Source organism: Mchenga conophoros, linkage group LG18 (assembly GCF_057382185.1).
Source record: "Mchenga conophoros isolate Kocher_MC1m ecotype Shallow Benthic linkage group LG18, M_conophoros_male_GT1.1, whole genome shotgun sequence".
Lineage (NCBI taxonomy): Eukaryota > Metazoa > Chordata > Actinopteri > Cichliformes > Cichlidae > Mchenga > Mchenga conophoros.
In genome coordinates this window covers 4,843,034-4,862,860 of record NC_140543.1, presented here as the reverse complement: position 1 = coordinate 4,862,860, position 19,827 = coordinate 4,843,034, and the positions used below count along the sequence as shown (strand labels likewise).

General features: G+C 46.1%; 1 protein-coding gene across 1 annotated transcript; it reads left to right on the top strand.

Moving 5' to 3' along the window:
- Positions 1-93: 93 nt before the first annotated feature.
- LOC146552981 (uncharacterized) lies at positions 94-18,495 on the top strand. The gene is made up of 4 exons (XM_085255087.1): positions 94-148; positions 602-4,119; positions 13,025-13,953; positions 14,007-18,495. Exons 1-4 carry the CDS (start codon positions 94-96, stop codon positions 18,493-18,495), a joined length of 8,991 nt encoding a protein of 2,996 aa, XP_085111213.1.
- Positions 18,496-19,827: the final 1,332 nt, after the last annotated feature.

The window sequence follows — 19,827 nt, the reverse complement described above, 5'->3', positions numbered from 1 at the left end:
GCCGGTGTCAGCAGCCAGGACACTTTGCTAGGGAGTGCACTGGGGAGCGGGCTTCACGCCGCCCTAGAGCAGGTTCTGATTCAGGCCCTCCTTATGCCGCAGTTGGCAATCATCTTCCCGCTACCCAGTCGGAAAACTAACGCCATCTGTGCTGCAGAGTCACAGTTCAGGTGGGGAGTTCACTGGCTCACAGAAAGATAGGATTGGCAGGCTAATTTCATCGTGTCCAAAGATGGATGTGCTTATTAGTGGGGTAACTGTCCCTTGTTTGGTGGATACTGGGTCCATGGTTTCCACCATCACAGAAAGTTTCTTTTTGGCACATTTTGCCCCTTGGGGACAAGAACGCCTTCAGTCATGTCATTGGCTACAGCTTCGGGCTGCCAATGGGCTTGCCATCCCTTACATTGGCTATTTGGAGCTCAGTGTACTCCTGTGTGGCAAGGAAATGCCCTCTTGTGGAATCCTTATAGTGAAGGACCCTCCTGGGGCTACGCCCTCTGTCCCTGGCATCTTAGGAATGAACGTAATCCGCCGCTGTTATCAAGAACTGTTTGGGGCTTTCGGTGGCTCCTTGTTTAATTCTCCTTCTGTGTCACAGGCACCGAGACCAGTTTTGGAGGCCTTACATCAGTGTCACCAGTCTGCAGCCCAAGCCCCAGAGGACCCTGTCGGGCCGTGCGGATACCTGGTGGTGTTATGCAGCTGGTGGCCACTACTTGTTCTCAGCAGTTGTCAGGTCAGGCTGTGCTTTTTGAACCTTCTGAGTCCGGGTTGCCAGTTGGGTTGCTGGCCTCTCCATGTTTGGTTCAGGTGGATAAGGGCGTTGCCTACATCCCAGTCACCAATGTAGGGACAGCGGAAGCTGTTCTCCACCCGCGGACCCGTTTGGGAGTGATAAGCAAAGCTACTGTTGTTAGCCTCCCTGCCGGTGTTAGCGAGGAACACTCTTTTCCCGTTACCGTTTCCTCCCATACAACCAGCAGCCCTGCTCAAGAGATGGTGGATACGATTGACCTGTCTGCTCTCGCTGAGTCAGAGCAACACGAGGTACGGTTACTTTTGCGGAAGTACCGCTCTGTTTTCTCCACTTATGAGGGAGACTTGGGCTGCACAAACCTCATTTCGCACGACATACCGCTACTCGATGACGCACCTGTCCGGCAGAGGTACAGGCGAATTCCTCCTTCTGATTATGAGGCTGTCAGGGCTCATATCAACCAGCTACTGGAGGCCCAGGTAATTAGGGAAAGTAGCAGCCCTTATGCCTCTCCCATCGTGTTGGTCCGCAAGAAGGATGGAAGCCTCCGGCTGTGCGTTGACTATCGTTTGCTGAATAGCAAAACAAGGAAGGACGCCTTCCCCTTACCTCGCATCGAGGAAAGTCTGGATGCCCTAGCTGGCGCACGCTGGTTTTCTACCATCGACCTGGCCAGCGGGTACAACCAGGTGCCAGTTTCTGAGCAGGATAAGCCCAAGACCGCTTTTTGCACGCCGTTTGGCCTGTTCGAGTGGAATCGTATGCCATTCGGGCTGTGCAATGCTCCTGGTACCTTTCAGCGCCTAATGCAGAGGATGTTCGGGGATCAGCAGTGCCAGTCATTACTGCTGTACCTAGACGACATCATTGTGTTCTCCTCGTCTGTCTCTCAGCACCTGCAACGGCTAGAGATGGTGATGGCAAGGCTGCAGCAACAGGGGCTCAAGGCTAAGTTAGAAAAGTGTGCCTTTTTCCAGCAGAAGGTTAACTACTTGGGCCATGTAATCTCCTGTGAGGGTGTCTCGACCGATCCAGCCAAGGTTGACGCAGTAGCCAAATGGCAGTGTCCTCGTTCCGTGTCAGAGTTGCGATCCTTTTTGGGTTTCGCCAGCTATTACCGGCGCTTTGTGGAGGGGTTTGCCGCATTGGCGGCTCCCCTGCATCAAGTGGTGGCTAAATCGGCTGGCACAAAGACAAAGAAGGGCTCGGGACAGAGTTTGAGTGCTATTTGGACCCCTCAGTGTGAGGAGAGCTTTGAGGCCCTGAAAGCAAAGCTTGTGTCTGCACCTGTGCTAGCATATGCTGACTTTACGCGCCCATTTATCTTGGAGATTGACGCCAGCCACAGTGGTTTAGGTGCAGTTCTCTCCCAAGATGTAGAAGGTGTCGTTAGGCCAGTGGCTTATGCTAGTCGAGGTCTTCGGCCACATGAGCGCAATATGGACAATTACAGCTCCATGAAGCTGGAGTTTCTTGCACTCAAGTGGGCCATGGCCGAGAAGTTCCGGGAGTACCTGCTGGGGCAGAAGTGTGTGGTTTACACCGATAACAATCCACTCAGTTACCTCTCTTCAGCTAAGCTGGGTGCCACCGAGCAGAGGTGGGCCTCCCAGCTGGCGGTATTCGATTTTGAGATCAAGTATCGCTCAGGCCGCAGTAATAGGAATGCTGATGCTCTCTCTCGACAGTATGAGACGAGCTCCAGCTTGGCCGAGGGTGTGTTGCCTGGGACTTGTGTCCCGATTTCACTTCGGCAGGCTCAGTGTCCAGCCGTTTTGCCCTCCGTTACTCAGTTGGAGATTGGGGCCTTTCCATCTCACTCCCTGGAGGATATTCGTGCTTTGCAGGAGGCTGACCCCCTCCTCAAGGATTTCTTGGTACACTGGAGGAGGCACACCCTGCCCTCTTCGGAGGAAAGGAATCAGCTCCCCAAACCAGTCATGGTTCTGCTGCGTCAGTGGGATCGTCTGGTGGAGAAGGATGGCATCCTTTATCGCCGTATTTTGCGTCCAGGTGGAGGTGAGGAAGCCCTCCAACTTGTTCTCCCAGAGGCTCTGAAGCCTGAGACCTTGAGGCAGCTGCACCAGGACCATGGGCACCAAGGTATTGAGCGCACCACTGAACTGGTCAGGCAGCGTTGCTATTGGCCCGGGATGTCCTCTGACATCAAGCAATGGGTTCAGCGTTGTGAACGCTGTCAGGTCGCAAAGGACTCAGGGTTGGGGCCTCATAGTTATATGGGTCACCTGTTGGCGTCTAGGCCAAATGAAATCCTGGCCATGGACTTCACGGTGTTGGAACCTTCCCGTAGTGGAGTTGAAAACGTTTTGGTTATGACTGACGTTTTTAGCAAATACACTGTTGCAGTCCCTACTCGGGACCAGCGGGCCTCTACTGTGGCCCAGGCCCTGTTAACAGAGTGGTTTTTTAAGTTTGGTGTTCCAAGCCGCCTCCACTCTGACCAGGGTAGAAATTTTGAGAGTTTGGTGATGCAACAGTTATGCGAATTGTATCGGGTAGCCAAGTCCCGTACAACCCCTTACCACCCAGCGGGTAATGGGCAGTGCGAACGGTTTAACCGAACCCTCCATAACCTCCTCCGGACTCTGCCATCATCTCAGAAACGTGACTGGGCTGCATGCTTACCGCATGTGCTCTTTTGCTATAATAGCACGCCACATCAGGGCACCGGAGAGTCACCGTTTCTCTTGATGTTTGGCAGGGATCCTAGGCTGCCTATTGATTTCCTTCTAGGCCGCGTTCAGGACCCAGTGCCTGGAGAGGTACAGGACTGGGTGGCCGAGCACCAAGCCAGGTTAATGGTGGCTTTTGAGGGAGCTCGGGCACGGTTGTCGCTGGCCGCTGACCGCCGTAAGGAACGGCATGACCAGAGAGTCCACCCTGTTCCTTTAAAGGTCGGTCAGCTGGTGTATCTTCGAGATCATAGCACCCGGGGCCGGCACAAGATCCAGGACCTTTGGAGCTCTGTGGTCTATCAGGTGTTGAGGGCACCCCAAGAGAACGGGGCTGTTTATACCATTGCCCCCGTGGGAGACTTGGAGAAGGTTCGACATGTCCATCGTGACATGTTAAAGGCACAGGTCAGCCTAGGGCCACCTACACCTGGTCCACCGGTTCCACCCCCACCTGTACCCGCTGACTCAGAGCAGACCTCTCTGAGTGACGACGAGTTGTGGCTCCTTGTCCCTGAGGTACCCTCACACCCTGTCGCACCTGTGGTGTCACTTCCCGATGCCTCTAGAGTTCCATCGGTGGAGCTCAGGTCTACTCCCAGTGTGATTGTAGCACCCTCGACCTCTGCTCCCCCAGGTTCTTCCTCAGGCTCTGAACAGTCTGAGGTGAGTGGGCCACATTTGCGGAGAACAGCACGTTCAACAGCTGGTCATCACTCAAATGTTTATCACTTGCCACGTCCTGTTGAATCTGCGTCAGTTGCTAATGCTCAGCTTGCCATATTCAGGCCATGGTGTTAGGTTCCTTGAGTTATTGTCGGGGCGCCAATACAAAAAAGGGGGGTAGATGTAGCCAGATGGGCTACTCGCCTTCCGTTGCTTTTCTTCTCTCATTCTCTCTCTCTCTCGCTCGCTCTACCACCCTCGCTCTCTTTCCACTGCACTCGCTCCTTGTATCAGGTGATCGGGTTAATTGGGAACCCACCTGCACATTGATTGCAGGGTGGCGCTAGCCTGTATAAAGCTAAGCCGATGTCTTGTTGGATTAATTCCTCCCGAGCTTCTGGTACGATACAGCAGTAAATGCTGGCGTACTGCGACGGACTGATCAGCAAGAGCCGATTATACGACAGCTACAGGTATGCTCTCGCTTAACCTTGGATTCCCTCCGAATACTGGAATTGGTGTTAATATCCTTTTCCGGCCTGTTGTAGCGCAGCAGTCTGTTTAATTCTGCCATTGCGGAGAGAGGTGTTCGTGGTATCTCCACCAATGAGAGTATAGTGCCTCCGGTCCTGGGGTAAGCTGTTAGAACTACTTTTATTAGCATTCATAGCTATAAGAGTTTAAGGTTACACTTATCTGTTTCAGGGTTCACTGCTGTACTCACCTCTCCATGGTAAATTGTCCAACCTAAATTGGAAGAGTGGACTGCCTTCTCAGTTGCTGTTGTGAACTCCTCCTTGGTGGAGTCTGCTGTCTTGTCTCGTTTTGTCTTATCTTGTTTTTATTAAGTAGGCTTACCTTTTTTTTGGGTTCGCCTGGTGTTCTATTTTACCCTGGACTGTTGCTCGTACCCACACTTCTGTGATCGGGCTGAAGTGATTCTCTGCCCGAGTGTCGTGCTGGGACTCTAAATCGCCTGGGTGGCCGGTCTCAGCCGGTGGGGAGCCAGACCGGCCTACGCCTGAGAATAATTATTACCAGCACGAGTGGTAGTTTGACCCGTGGGGAATAAGCCTTTCCCGTGTGTGTGTGTGTGTGTGTGTGTGTGTGTGTGTGTGTGTGTGTGTGTGTGTGTGTGGTTTCTTTTATTAAAGTTATTAAAGTGTGTTTTAGTCTTTTTATGATTTGTAGCGAGCCTGACGCTCAGTGTCCTTTTATTCTTTTAACATACTTTGCTGTGTTTTATTTCAGTGAAGGAGGACGAGCCAGTGGCCCTGGGACCTCAGGTGGTGGGTCGTTTTCACACTTTCTTTTGTACAGCACTGGGTGGTCTGCAGTGATTCTTTTGGTGTGATTTTCTTTTGGTTCCACGGCTGCTGGTAAGTCCAAGTTCCACGATTGTTTATTTTTACTGTAGGACACTGTCAATAATGACGCTACATCTTGACTTTTAATATTTTATTTATAAAATATTATTTATAATATTTTATTTATTTCTATAAATAAAACCGTTTTAATATTGGAAGCCAACCTGCCTCAGTGTGCATCCTTGAATCTGTGCGGTCTTCTTTTATTCCTTTTATTTATTTTTCTTAAATATATTTCCTGGGGGTGTAATTCCCCTAGGTGGCGTTGTCAAGTTTATTTATTTTGTGCATAACCCCGCCGACCACTTGGTCACATACTTGGCGTTGTCGACAGGATGCACGTTTGAGGTAGATGTTTGGTTTTGTAAATTGTTTTATTTTTTTGCAACGAGTCTAGTTCACCTGTTTGAACATTGATCTAGGGATTTCCACCCATTTAACACGTTATTTTATTTTATTTGTTATTTTATACATTTTATTTTGTGACGTGATGTGAGCGCAGGTGCAACCCAACAGGCCCCAAACGTTCCTGGCAGCAATATGTAAGTGGAATATGTAAACAAACCGGTTAACGTAACCCCCTCGGTGCACTCTGCATGCTAACTGTTAGCAGAGCTAGTGAAATCTCTGAAAACATCTGAGCACTTTTGCAAACATGTTCTATGTTGACAACCTGACCAGACATGTGAAGATTACGGCGCGACATTCGCAGCTAAAACACTGTTAAAAGTGTAGTTGGTGACAGAAAAACGGGATATTTTAAAACTACACCACCACCATTGCTGCCTGTGATTTGAAATGCATTCTGGGATACCTGGCTGCCCCAAGTCTACACAAGCAATCGATTATCTAGGATCGACCTGTTTTGACTTACTTTGCACGGCAACCAATCAAATGTTAGAGAAGCTGCATGGGCAGCGTTAACCCCGCCCCCTGAGTTTGATGGGTGAGGCTGACAGATAAAATTATTTCAAGATGACAGCCAGACGCCAGGACTGCCAAAATGAAATAAATAAATATAGCATTAAATAATTAATTAAATGTGTCAATAATTAATTAAATGTGTCAATAATTAATTAAAATGTGAAATACATAAATAATTAATTAAATGTGTCAATAACTAATTAATTACATGTGTCATAACTATTTATTTAATTAATTAATTCCAATTTTAATTAATTATTGCCACATTTAATTAATTATTTAATGATGTATTTAATTAATTCATTATGGCAGTCCTGGCGTTCCATAGGTGCCCACCACCCAGTTTTAAATGCATGTAGACATTGAGGGTTCTCAGGAGGGGCCGTGCTGTACAGTACATGTACAGTGTCCATTTTTTATTTATTTATTTATTAACCTTTATTTAACCAGGAAGATCCCATTGAGATTAAAAACCTCTTTTTCAAGGGAGACCTGGCCAAGATAGGCAGCAGCAGATGTCTCACAGTTACAGAAATTACTCAAACACAGGCAGCAACAACACACATGCAACAATAAGTGAAAGAATACAAATAAAATAAAAAATAAAATTCAATAAAATTCAAATAAAATAAAAAGTCAGTTAAAATGACAATCAATCTAATTGAAACAGTTGCATGTTATGGACTTGGCCTCAAGGATTCGTAGTTTAGATTTAAAATCACTTAATGAAATGAATTCAGTCATTTTCCATTCCTTCTGCAGTTTGTTCCAGGCCAAGGGTGCTAAATGGACAAAAGCTCTTTTACCAAGTTCAGTTCGGGCAAATGGAACAGAAAGCAACAAGTAACCATGCGGACGAAGAGAATACCGACCAGCATGTTTCATTACAAGCAGGGAACATATATAAGAAGGCAGCAACCCAAGTATCGCCTTATATATAAAACTGTATAAATGAGAGTTCCTCCGACTTACCAAAGCAGGCCATCCTACCTGAGAGTATAACTCACAGTGGTGAGTCTGAAATTTACGGTTAGTGATGAACCTCAGAGAAGCACAATACACAGAATCAACCATTCGAAGACATTGAGCAGAAGCATTCATATATAGAATATCACCATAATCCAGCACAGGCAAGAATGTTGCTGTCACGGGCTGCGATGGCAGACCGTGGAGTGACAGTGAAAGCAGGGCCCAAACGCGAGACTCTAAGTGAAGGACAGTGGATTTATTTACAGGAGGTGAAAAACACACAACTATATACAAAATCCCAGCACTGTGGTCCCGTGGTGATTCTCCCTGAATCCCACACAGTGCAGATGTCTGTGAGAAGTGAAAGGTGGCGACTCCAAAAAACTCCAATTCCCACACCGTGACTTTAGAGGCGTACTCCGCTCCCGATTCCTGGTAACACAAAAGGCAGAGGGTTAGCAGGGGATCTGTTTCCGCGGAGGTTACGTAAAAGCTCACGGCAGTACTGACGAGTTCTGACTCAAGGATCCAGCGTCGGCCTCAGCTCAGCTGCAGTCCTAAATGCCGTTCCTAGACGAGCGTAATCTGCTGAAGCTGGCAGAGGACGACGAGCGGCAGGTGTGGCCGTCTCTCGAGTAGACCACTTCCGGGTTCGCAGTCTCCTCAGCGAACCCACACCTCCGGAAGCTCACACAGAGACACATGGAGAGATGGAGAGCAAACCAATACAACACACGGAAAACATAAACATAAACATACACTGAAAATGCCTGAGCCCTGGGTCCCTAGACCCAGGCCATGACAGTTGCAGCAACAAGCCGCTTCTTTGTATTAAAAGAGAAACACAACTTATTTTGAAAATAAAATCTCAGTTTTAACTTCAGGTTTTTCACAAGATTCTCTACATGTGGTTTGAAGGTAAGCGAGTCATCAATTAAGATTCCCAGATATTTATAGGTGTGAACCAACTCTATTTTATTACCTTCAAGAGTGGTTACTGATGGGATTGTTTGGGCTCGTCTCCTTGATTTAGAAAACAACATGAGCTTTGTTTTGTCTGCGTTGAGAACAAGTTTAAGCTGATGTAATGAGTGCTGGACAGCAGAAAAGGCTTTCTGCAAGGAGTCGATGGCTTGGACAAGAGTTGAACCACAGCTGTAAATAACTGTATCATCAGCATAGAAGTGCAAGTTTGCATCTGGCACATGTAGACTAAGATTGTTTACGTAAATGATAAATAGAAGGGGACCTAATACAGAACCCTGTGGCACTCCGTTGTGCACTGTAACAAAGTCAGAACATAGACCGTCAGATTTAATGCACTGAGTCCTGTTACTGAGGTAGTTTGAGAACCATGCCACTGCTCTCTCAGAGAGTCCTGACTGGAAGAGTCTAAGTTTTAAAATACAATGATCAACAGTGTCAAATGCTTTTGACAAATCAATAAAAAGGGATGCACAGTGTTGTTTTTTATCAAGTGCAATAGTAATATCATTTACCACTCTAATTGCAGCTGTGATAGTACTGTGATTCTTCCTAAAGCCTGATTGATATTCAGATAAAATGGCATTGATGTGCAAAAACTCCTTTAACTGCTCACACACAAGAGCTTCAAGAACTTTAGCCAGCACAGATAGATTAGATATTGGTCTGTAATTAGTTAACACTGCTGGGTCGCCCCCTTTTAATAGAGGAACAACAAAAGCTGATTTCCATACTGAGGGAATTTTATTCGTATCCAGTGTGAGGTTGAAAAGTGTTGTGAGAGGCTCTGCTACAAAATCAGCTGCCAGTTTCAAGAAGTAAGGATCTAGTAAGTCTGGCCCTGGAGATTTTCTAGGATCTAACAGTTTAAGAGCTTTACAGACCTCCTGCACAGAGAAAGGAACAAAGTTAAATGGCTGACCAGTGTACACCGGAAGGTTTGTGCCAGATTTTACAGAGACTGGGTTCAGAGAGTCAAACAAAGAGCCAGAAGATATAAAGTGCTTGTTAAAACAATTCATAATCTCCTTCCTATCATAAACAGGAACAGAATCCTTAAAAACATAGGTGGGTAGAGCGTGGGAGCTTTTACTCACTGAAAGAGACTTAATGATTTTCCAGAACTTCTGTGGATTATTTAGGTTCTCAGTGGTGACAGACAGATAATATTCTGTTTTAGCTTTCTTAATAGAGGAAGTACATCTGTTTCTTAGTTGTCTGAAAAGAAGCCAATCACTGGGGTAGCCTGTTTTCCTCGCTTTGGCCCAAGCCAGATTACGCTCATGAATGATATCTGCCAGCTCTTGGGAGAACCAGGGGTTTTCACGACCTTTTATCCTATATCTTCTTAATGGAGCATGTTTATTCACAATTTGCATAAACCCATCCTTAAAGAATGCCCACGCTAATTCTACATCAGGGATCAATCCTATTTTCTTCCAGTCATAATTTGACAAATCATGATAAAATGCTTGCTCATTAAAATGTTTAAGAGTTCTTTTAAAAATAATACCATGTTGTGACTTGGCCACTTTAGTATTTCTAATAGCAGCAACAACACAGTGGTCACTTAAGTCGTTACAAAAGACACCCAAAGATGAAAATTTATGAGGAACATTTGTCAAAATCAAGTCAATCAAGGTAGACTTTTCGGGGCTTTTGAGATTCGGCCGAGTGGGTAAATTGACCAGCTGGGTAAGACTGATAGAATCACAGAAAGATTTAAAATCATCTGAAACAGTTTTGAGCCAATCCCAGTTAAAGTCACCAGCTAGAACAAGCTCCCCATAATTTAGTCTGGACAGCAAAAGGTTTAAAGAACGCAGAGCTTCTGTGGAGGCAGAAGGGGGTCGATAGCAACAAGCAACTGTTATGCAAAGACCCTTTGCAACATTCACATTCAGAGCCAAAAATTCCAATTGTTTGCAAATTGATTCTGATAGAACTATTGTAGCATCAAATTTTGACTTAACATAAGCAGCAACACCACCACCTTTCTTAAACCTATCGGTGCGATAGATATTGTAGCCAGCCATGCTAACATGTTCATCAGATATATATTTAGACAACCAAGTTTCAGAAATGAGGACAATATCTGCATCTGTTGATTGAACCCAGATCTTGATCATATCCATCTTGGGTAACAAACTGCGCACATTAAGATGAACTATCTTCAGCCCAGGTGAGGATTTAAATTCAGATGGTGTCTGGCTACATTGCAGCTCAGGGCCTGGGTTAGGTTGCACATTACCAGATAAGAGCAGTAGTAAGACGATCAGAAGTCTCTGCTTTGTACTTATTGATTTTGACGTGTGAAATGTTGACACAAAGCAGGATTTTTCGTAACTAATTTTGTAATTGTACAAAGCAAGAAGGTTTTGAAGATGAGGTAAATCTTTCTGTAGTTCAAAATGATTAATGTCCTGTTCCAAATACATTGGAAATTGTACAGGATGTATAGCAGCAGTGACGCATGTAGATCTGGGAACCATGTCTCACAGAATGGGGTCACTGTTAAATGTTCTCATCTTAGAAAAATTGAGAGTCCAAAAGTCCCCCACGGCCAATAAGCAAAGTAAAGTTATTAAAAAAGCCATTATCCAAAACACAATGATTGTTGATGCTGAATTAAATAGGCTGCACAAACCTAGGATGGCAAGTAAGGCTCCAGCCAAAAGTTCGGGTCCTGGTGGCTTGCTAGCAGAGGGCTTCTGCTAGCACATTCACCAATGTGGTGTAGAAGGCTTCAATCAACAGCACAGCGCCCGATGTATTGCAGATAAGCTTTTCGAGCAGCACAGGCCTTGGTGTGGTGCTGATGTCTTGCACTAGTGTAATACTCTGATAAATATCAGTGGTATTTATTTTGTTTTCATGAGAATAAGTCGAAGAGAAAATAACAGTTCATGGTGAGGTTAAGAGTGGTATAGATATGTGATATAAATGTATTAAAATGCATAAATAGTGTGTGAAAAAATCAGTTACGTTAAAAAAACCATAATTTCATGGAATGTGAATGTCTGTTAAAAGAGAAGAAGTGTAACTTGTTTTGTATGCTACGTCACGAGAGGTCATGACTTGCAGATGACTTCCGGGGGAAAGAGACTCGGGAGGAAGAGAGGAGGAAAAAAGGAGGATTACTAAAATGGCATAGACGAAGCATGGACTTCGGGACTGCTTATGTCACCAAAGTTGTTCGGCAACAACATATCACCCGTCTGCGGACTTCCTGGTAATCATTCGGAGCGTTTGAGCCGGGCTTCCCGTATCTTTTGTGCTTGGCTAAGCACGAGGCACGTTTGGCTACGTTGGCTAGCTGGAGCTAGGCTAACGCCACGGTCCTGGCTAACAGAGATTCCGCCGGAGCGAAGAGACGGAGTTTGAGAGTTGTCTCGGGAGAGAGTCGCTAACCGTGGATGATTTGCTGCTATCTAAGGAACCGGAGAGTCGTTGCTCGCTTCCGCGAGTGGAGACGGTTGCTACCACAACGAGCGAGTTATTCATCGGAGGAGGTGGAGACATCACGGATACTCGGAGGTATTGTTGTTATTATTAAGAGCTCCAACTAAAGCGCGCCAACAACAAAAATAAACTAAGAGTGCACTCTGGGGAAAGAATAACATTGGACAGGTTAAGGGAAAAAATACTAAAATCTATCCCCCGGGGGTTTATTGTATGTTTTGTATATGTGTTTTTTTCATGAAGAAAAAAAAAGGGTTGGATGTGAATTTCCTGCAATTGTTTAATACATTTTCTAACCCTGAGATCCTGTGTTGGGTTTATTGCATGGTGTCTTATCATTTGAGTATTCACATGTATTAGCCTTAATCGGTTAAGTGTATTTCCTTAGCCTCCGCTTGTCTGTGTAGACACGAGAATCATATGAACCTTAGACTGATATTTATTTTTCGAGATGTATCTTTTATCACAGAATGTTTAAGTAGAGTCAAGACTGCACCCGAGGGCATAAGGGGGGAGTCTTGTCACACGAGCCGGTGGTAAAAGTGTTACATTTTTGGGGGCTCGTCCGGGATTGTATGTAATTTTGTTATGACTGACCTGGTTTTCCGTCATTCACCAAAGAGAGGGAACTAATTTTTTTTGAGATTGCTAAGGAAATTATTTTTATTGTCAAGTGTGGTTACATTTATTGTGAGATCTCTTACTGTTTGAGCTAAAGAAAAAAAAGAAAAATGGAAGCAGTTGAAATTGAAGCTTGGTGCAAAAGGAAGCAGTTAGCTTATGGACATGCAGTTGTTTTGAGTGATGTGGACCCCGATGTCACAGATGCAGTTCTGCTATCGGCCTTGAGCCAGGTCAAAGTATTTGGAAAATCCGAGATAGTTGACCGTTGTCTTGATGTAGCTTCTAAGACACAGTTGGTACTGATCAAGACTTCAACTGACTTAAAAAATCAAACCGTACCGGATGTTGTTGGACTTCCTGGGGAGGCGGGTCCATGGCCAGCTCATGTGCTCACTGCTCCTGCAGAAAATGATGAGTTTCAATCTAAGCTAATGTCATTCCTGAATGCGGAAGGTAAAACTCTTACTGACGTTGGTGGCTTACTTCAGCCTTCACCCCTTGATGTGAACACGGCTTTGATACATGCTATCAGTTCCTTAGTGGATAAATGTAACACCACATCTGTTGATTCTCAGAGCTATCGTAAGCTGCGCATGTTCTCTGGTGTGAAACCTACGCCCAATGGGGAGGAAGAGTATGATGCCTGGGCAGAACAGACAACACATCTGCTAGATGAGTGGCAGTGCAGTGACAACATAAAGAAACAGCGAATAGTGGAAAGTCTGAAAGGTCCAGCTGCAGACATTGTAAGGTTCTTGAGAGTCCAGCGGCCCACTGCAACTTCATATGACTACATGCAGGTTTTGGAGACGGCTTTTGGAACAACTGAGAGTGCGTCCGATCTTCTGGTGAAGTTCAGACATACCTACCAAAATGTGGGCGAAAAGTTGTCTACTTACTTGTTGAGGTTGGATAAACTGCTGCACTGTATTTTCAGAAAAGGAGGCGTGGCACTGTCTGACATGAATCGATTACGGATGGAGCAGGTTGTGAGGGGAGCACTGCAACAAGACATGATTGCACTTCGTCTTCGTATGACTCACAAGCTGCGAGAACCCCCTTCTTTCAGTGAGTTGCTAAAAGAAGTAAGGGAGGAAGAGGACATGCTCCAAAGCAGAAACGATAGTAAGAACCCAGTAATGTCACAGTCTGTAACTCCTATTTCTAAGTCGGCACCTGAACAAGAAGTTGATCCTGAAGTGGCAAAGCTGAAAAAAGAGTTAAGTGTCATGAAAGCTGAGATGCTTAGTCTTAAAGCTGCTACGGTTGCATCACATCCAGACACCCAGATTTCACAACCAGAAGTCCCTGCCAAGCCACCTTATAAAAGAAATGCTACCCCACAAAGGTCTGGCTATCAAGAGGATAAACCTGGAATATTTTGCTACAGATGTGGGGAGGATGGACATTTTAAGAGAGAATGTGAAGGTGAAGAAAACCTACTCAAAGTCAACAAGCGCCTCATTAAACTGACAAAGAAATCGGGAAACTACCGCGGGGTCCAGTAGAGGAACGGCCTGGCATCCCGGTGGTTGTAAAACGTTCCACCAAGTGCAGCACCTTAGAGGGAAAAGTGAAAGACACTGTACCTGCAGGCTTAGTGGGCCCTAGCTCTGTAGTGTCGGTACAGATTGAAGGCATCTACTCTAAAGCCATACTCGATTCTGGTTCTCAAGTAACCCTGCTGTACAGATCCTTCTACGACAGATATTTGACACACCTGCCATTGACGTCTATCGACACGTTGGCGATATGGGGTCTCAGTTCCGCCGAGTACCCTTATGATGGCTATTTGTCACTTAGGCTGGAGTTTTTGGAAGCAGATGTAGGTGTGAGTGAGACCATTGATGCACTTGTGTTGGTATGTCCCGACCCAGTTGTGAGAGGTGAAGTTTCCCTGCTTGTTGGCACCAACACACCCACTGTGAGGCGATTGCTTAGCCACTGCAGGGAAAAGGGAGGAGAAAACTTTGTGAGATCCATGCACATTCACCCAGTCTTCAGAAAAGTTTTCAGTGAGATCTCAGTGTTACCACCTGATGCTGACAGTAACCAGAGGGGAACGGTGTGGTTCACCCAAGCCAAACCTGTCACCATACGGCCTGGGGGAGTCGCCCAAGTGGCTGGGGCACCAAAGTTTCATGGAGTGCTGGGCACTCAGACAATCCTTGTAGACTCACCTGATGACCCTGCGAATGAGTCACGGTTTCCCGATGGACTCCTGGTGAGACCAGAGTTGCAGACCTCCACTGGTGTGACGGCCAAAAGAATTACTGTTCTAGTTAGAAACATGTCAGCACAGGAAATTACCTTGACCAGAGGGACACCAATAGCTCATCTGTTTCCAGTCGACGTTGTGTCATCTCTACCTGGGAGAGAAGAGTCTGAAGTCGAGTTCGCTGGGAAGCTGAGCCCCTTTTCTTTCAACTTTGGAGACTCACCAGCTCCTAAGGAGTGGAAGGAAAGGTTGGTGACAGAAATGATGGAGCGGAGTGAAGTTTTCTCTCTGCATGAGTTTGATGTCGGATGCAGTAAGAGCACCCAGCACACTATCAAAACCACAGAGGACAAACCATTTCGGGAGAGGTCTCGTCGGTTGCCGCCTGCTGACGTGGAGGCATTGAGACAGCATCTAGCGCAGCTAAAAACTGCTGGTGTTATTACAGAGTCACGCAGTCCTTATGCCTCACCCATTGTGGTCGTGAGAAAGAAGAATGGGAAAATAAGGATGTGTGTGGATTTTCGGACCCTAAACCGCCGCACCACTCCCGACCAATACACGGTGCCAAGAATTGAAGATGCTTTGGCATGTCTCAGTGGAAGCAAGTGGTTCAGTGTGCTTGACCTTCGGAGTGGATACTATCAAGTGCCCATGGCAGACTCCGACAAGGAAAAGACAGCTTTCATTTGCCCGGCTGGATTCTTCCAATTTGAAAGAATGCCACAGGGAGTGACAGGGGCTCCCGCTACATTTCAGCGGGTAATGGAACAAACTGTTGGAGACATGAACTTGCTTGAGGTGTTGGTCTATCTCGACGATCTCATTGTGTTTGGAGCCACGCTTGAGGAGCATGAGATCCGGTTGCTGAAGGTGCTTGACCGTCTAAAGGACGAAGGACTGAAGCTGTCACTGGATAAATGTCAGTTTTGTCAGCCATCGGTGACTTACGTTGGGCACATCATATCTCAAGACGGGGTGTCTACTGATCCAAAGAAGACTGAAGCTGTAACCGCATGGCCAAGACCCAACACTGTGACTGCATTACGGTCGTTTCTTGGATTCTGTGGGTACTACCGGCGTTTCGTGAAAGATTACTCCAAGGTAGCTCACCCATTGAACCAACTGTTGTCTGGTTACCCTTCAACTGCAAAGAAGAAAGTAAAGGACAGACAGGATGGTCCGTACCTTAACCCCGCAGAGCCCTTTGGTGGTCGCTGGAGCGGAGAATGTGAGGCAGCCTTTGAGGAGCTGAAGCGACGACTTACCCAAGCTCCTGTGTTGGCCTTTGCCGATCCTCAGCTACCTTATGTGCTACATGTAGACGCTAGCCGGGAGGGGCTAGGAGGAGTGCTGTACCAGGATCAAGGTGAAGGATTGAGACCTGTGGCTTTCGTCAGTCGGAGTTTGACTCCTTCAGAAAAGAATTATCCAGCCCATAAATTGGAATTTTTGGCGCTGAAGTGGGCGGTAGTGGACAGACTGCATGACTATCTGTACGGGACCAAGTTCGAGGTGAGGACAGACAACAACCCTCTGACATATGTGCTAACGTCTGCCAAGCTAGACGCGACGGGTCACCGTTGGCTTGCTGCCCTGTCTACATATGACTTTAGTCTCAAGTACAGAGCAGGAGTCCAAAACATTGACGCTGACGCTCTCTCTCGCCGGCCACAATCAGGGTCGATATCCAAATCCGAGTGGGACGACGTTCCTGCAGCAGGAGTGAGAGCCTTGTGTCAAATGTCTGGGGTGATGAAACATAAAAACCCACGATCCGGAAGAGCCATTGACTCTTTTGGCACTTCTCCACAAGCTATCCCACAAGCTTATTGCAATCTGGCTTCTTTGAGTGTTAAGAATATGCCTTTTGTGAGTCTTGCTGAGTTGTCGACCGCTCAACGGGAAGACCCCGGCATAGGACAAGTGTGGACAGCTCTGAGTAATGGGAATAGTAACCAAGTTGACAAGACCAAGCAACCAACTTGCTCTTTGCTGTTGAGAGAGTGGGACAGGTTAAAGATGCAGAAAGGAGTGATGTATCGCATTGTAACTCCTCCAGGAAAATCACGCTGTTCTCAGTTGGTACTACCAGAAAAGTATAGAGTCCCTGTACTGAAATCACTGCACGATGACTCAGGTCATTTGGGCCTCGACAAGACATACGGCTTGGTAAGAAACCGGTTCTACTGGCCTCGGATGAAGTCAGAGATTGAAGAGTATTGCAAGTCTTGTGAGAGGTGTATAAAAAGAAAGACTCTACCCAAGAGAGCTGCACCTTTGTCGCATTTGCAAAGTGAGGGACCGTTCGACCTTGTTTGTATGGACTTTTTGTCCATAGAGCCTGATTCGAGCAGCACAGAAAATGTTCTGGTCATTACCGATCACTACACTCGTTATGCTCAAGCTTTTCCAACAAGAGACCAGAGAGCCTCTACGGTTGCAAAGGTGTTGCTGGAGAAGTATTTCGTTCATTACGGACTGCCACGGAGGATGCACAGTGATCAGGGCAGAGATTTTGAAAGTCGTCTTGTTCATGAAGTGTTGAGTTCGCTTGGAGTTGAAAAATCAAGAACGACGCCCTATCATCCTCAAGGAGACCCTCAACCCGAGAGGTTTAATAGGACGTTGTTGGACATGTTGGGGACCCTGGAACCGAACAGAAAGAAAAAATGGAGTCAGCACGTCGTTCATTTGGTTCATGCTTATAATTGCACTCCAAATGAAGCTACAGGTTTCTCTCCTTATTTCCTTATGTTTGGGCGTGAAGCTAGGTTACCTGTGGATTTGTGTTTCGAGACTTCTTGTGATGGCACACCACAGAAAACTTACCTCAAGTACGTTTCTGACCTGAGGAAGGAGTTAAAGGCTGCCTATGAACTAGCAGAGTCCGTCGCGGCCAAACAGAATGAGAACAATAAGCAGCGGTATGACAAAAGAATCAGGTTCGCACAGTTGTTACCTGGAGACAGAGTCTTGCTACGAAACCTCGGGTTACAGGGGAAGCATAAACTGGCCGATCGCTGGGCGTCAAAACCATATGTTGTGGAAAGCAAGATGCCGAACCTACCAGTGTTCCGGTTGAAACCTGAAGATGGTGATGGACCAATCAAGATCCTCCATCGAAATCACTTACTGCCTCTTGGGGAGAGGATATGTCTAGACTCTGCATCCCATACGGATCTCACCCCTACAAGGAGAGTCTTGCGACGGAGGAAACAGAAAGAATGCACAGACAAGCCTGGAAAGGAAAAGACACTATCGCAGAGAACGGCAGATAAAGACTCTGAAAGGGAAGGAGTCACGCCCAGTGATAAAGATGAGAAAGAGTACACTGACTCCGAAGATGAGGATTTTGGACTTTGGTGTGATCTGACTGTTGAACCTCTCAGGTGCAACATGGATAGTGATACTCTGGAACCGTTCAGTCTGGATTTGGGTATTTCCTTAAGTGACGTAGCTGAACAACCAAAAACAGTTGGGCTGGGAGTAACACAGGAATGTGTAGAGGAACCTGAGACGGACAGTGTAAATGAATCTGAGTCTGTTGAGATCACCGAAGCCGAATCACCTGATACTTGCGAGAATCCTGAGGAGACAGGGAAAGACAAAGTACTGCCTGAAGACATTCTCTTGCAAGAAGAGGACACTGAATTTAACTCTGAGACTAATCTTGATGTTGACATTAAGGCCAGACCTCAGCGGTTGAAGAGGGCTCCTTTGAGGTTAACTTATGATGAACCAGGTCATCCCAGTGTGGTAGCCGCCACAACAGTGAAATATGTCTCTTGTTTTTATAAATGGATAGGCACACCCATCTTTGCTTAGTTGTGTGTTTTACTCACCTGTTGTGCCATAATGGTTTATGTTTTCAAGGTACAAAGTCATGAGGGCATGCTTTTCTTTGGTGGGGGGAGAGTGTAATACTCTGATAAATATCAGTGGTATTTATTTTGTTTTCATGAGAATAAGTCGAAGAGAAAATAACAGTTCATGGTGAGGTTAAGAGTGGTATAGATATGTGATATAAATGTATTAAAATGCATAAATAGTGTGTGAAAAAATCAGTTACGTTAAAAAAACCATAATTTCATGGAATGTGAATGTCTGTTAAAAGAGAAGAAGTGTAACTTGTTTTGTATGCTACGTCACGAGAGGTCATGACTTGCAGATGACTTCCGGGGGAAAGAGACTCGGGAGGAAGAGAGGAGGAAAAAAGGAGGATTACTAAAATGGCATAGACGAAGCATGGACTTCGGGACTGCTTATGTCACCAAAGTTGTTCGGCAACAACATATCACCCGTCTGCGGACTTCCTGGTAATCATTCGGAGCGTTTGAGCCGGGCTTCCCGTATCTTTTGTGCTTGGCTAAGCACGAGGCACGTTTGGCTACGTTGGCTAGCTGGAGCTAGGCTAACGCCACGGTCCTGGCTAACGGAGATTCCGCCGGAGCGAAGAGACGGAGTTTGAGAGTTGTCTCGGGAGAGAGTCGCTAACCGTGGATGATTTGCTGCTATCTAAGGAACCGGAGAGTCGTTGCTCGCTTCCGCGAGTGGAGACGGTTGCTACCACAACGAGCGAGTTATTCATCGGAGGAGGTGGAGACATCACGGATACTCGGAGGTATTGTTGTTATTATTAAGAGCTCCAACTAAAGCGCGCCAACAACAAAAATAAACTAAGAGTGCACTCTGGGGAAAGAATAACATTGGACAGGTTAAGGGAAAAAATACTAAAATCTATCCCCCGGGGGTTTATTGTATGTTTTGTATATGTGTTTTTTTCATGAAGAAAAAAAAAGGGTTGGATGTGAATTTCCTGCAATTGTTTAATACATTTTCTAACCCTGAGATCCTGTGTTGGGTTTATTGCATGGTGTCTTATCATTTGAGTATTCACATGTATTAGCCTTAATCGGTTAAGTGTATTTCCTTAGCCTCCGCTTGTCTGTGTAGACACGAGAATCATATGAACCTTAGACTGATATTTATTTTTCGAGATGTATCTTTTATCACAGAATGTTTAAGTAGAGTCAAGACTGCACCCGAGGGCATAAGGGGGGAGTCTTGTCACACGAGCCGGTGGTAAAAGTGTTACACTAGCAACACAGATGCAGTTTGTTCAGCCGGCAGCAAAGGCCCTGGTGTGCTGCAGACGGC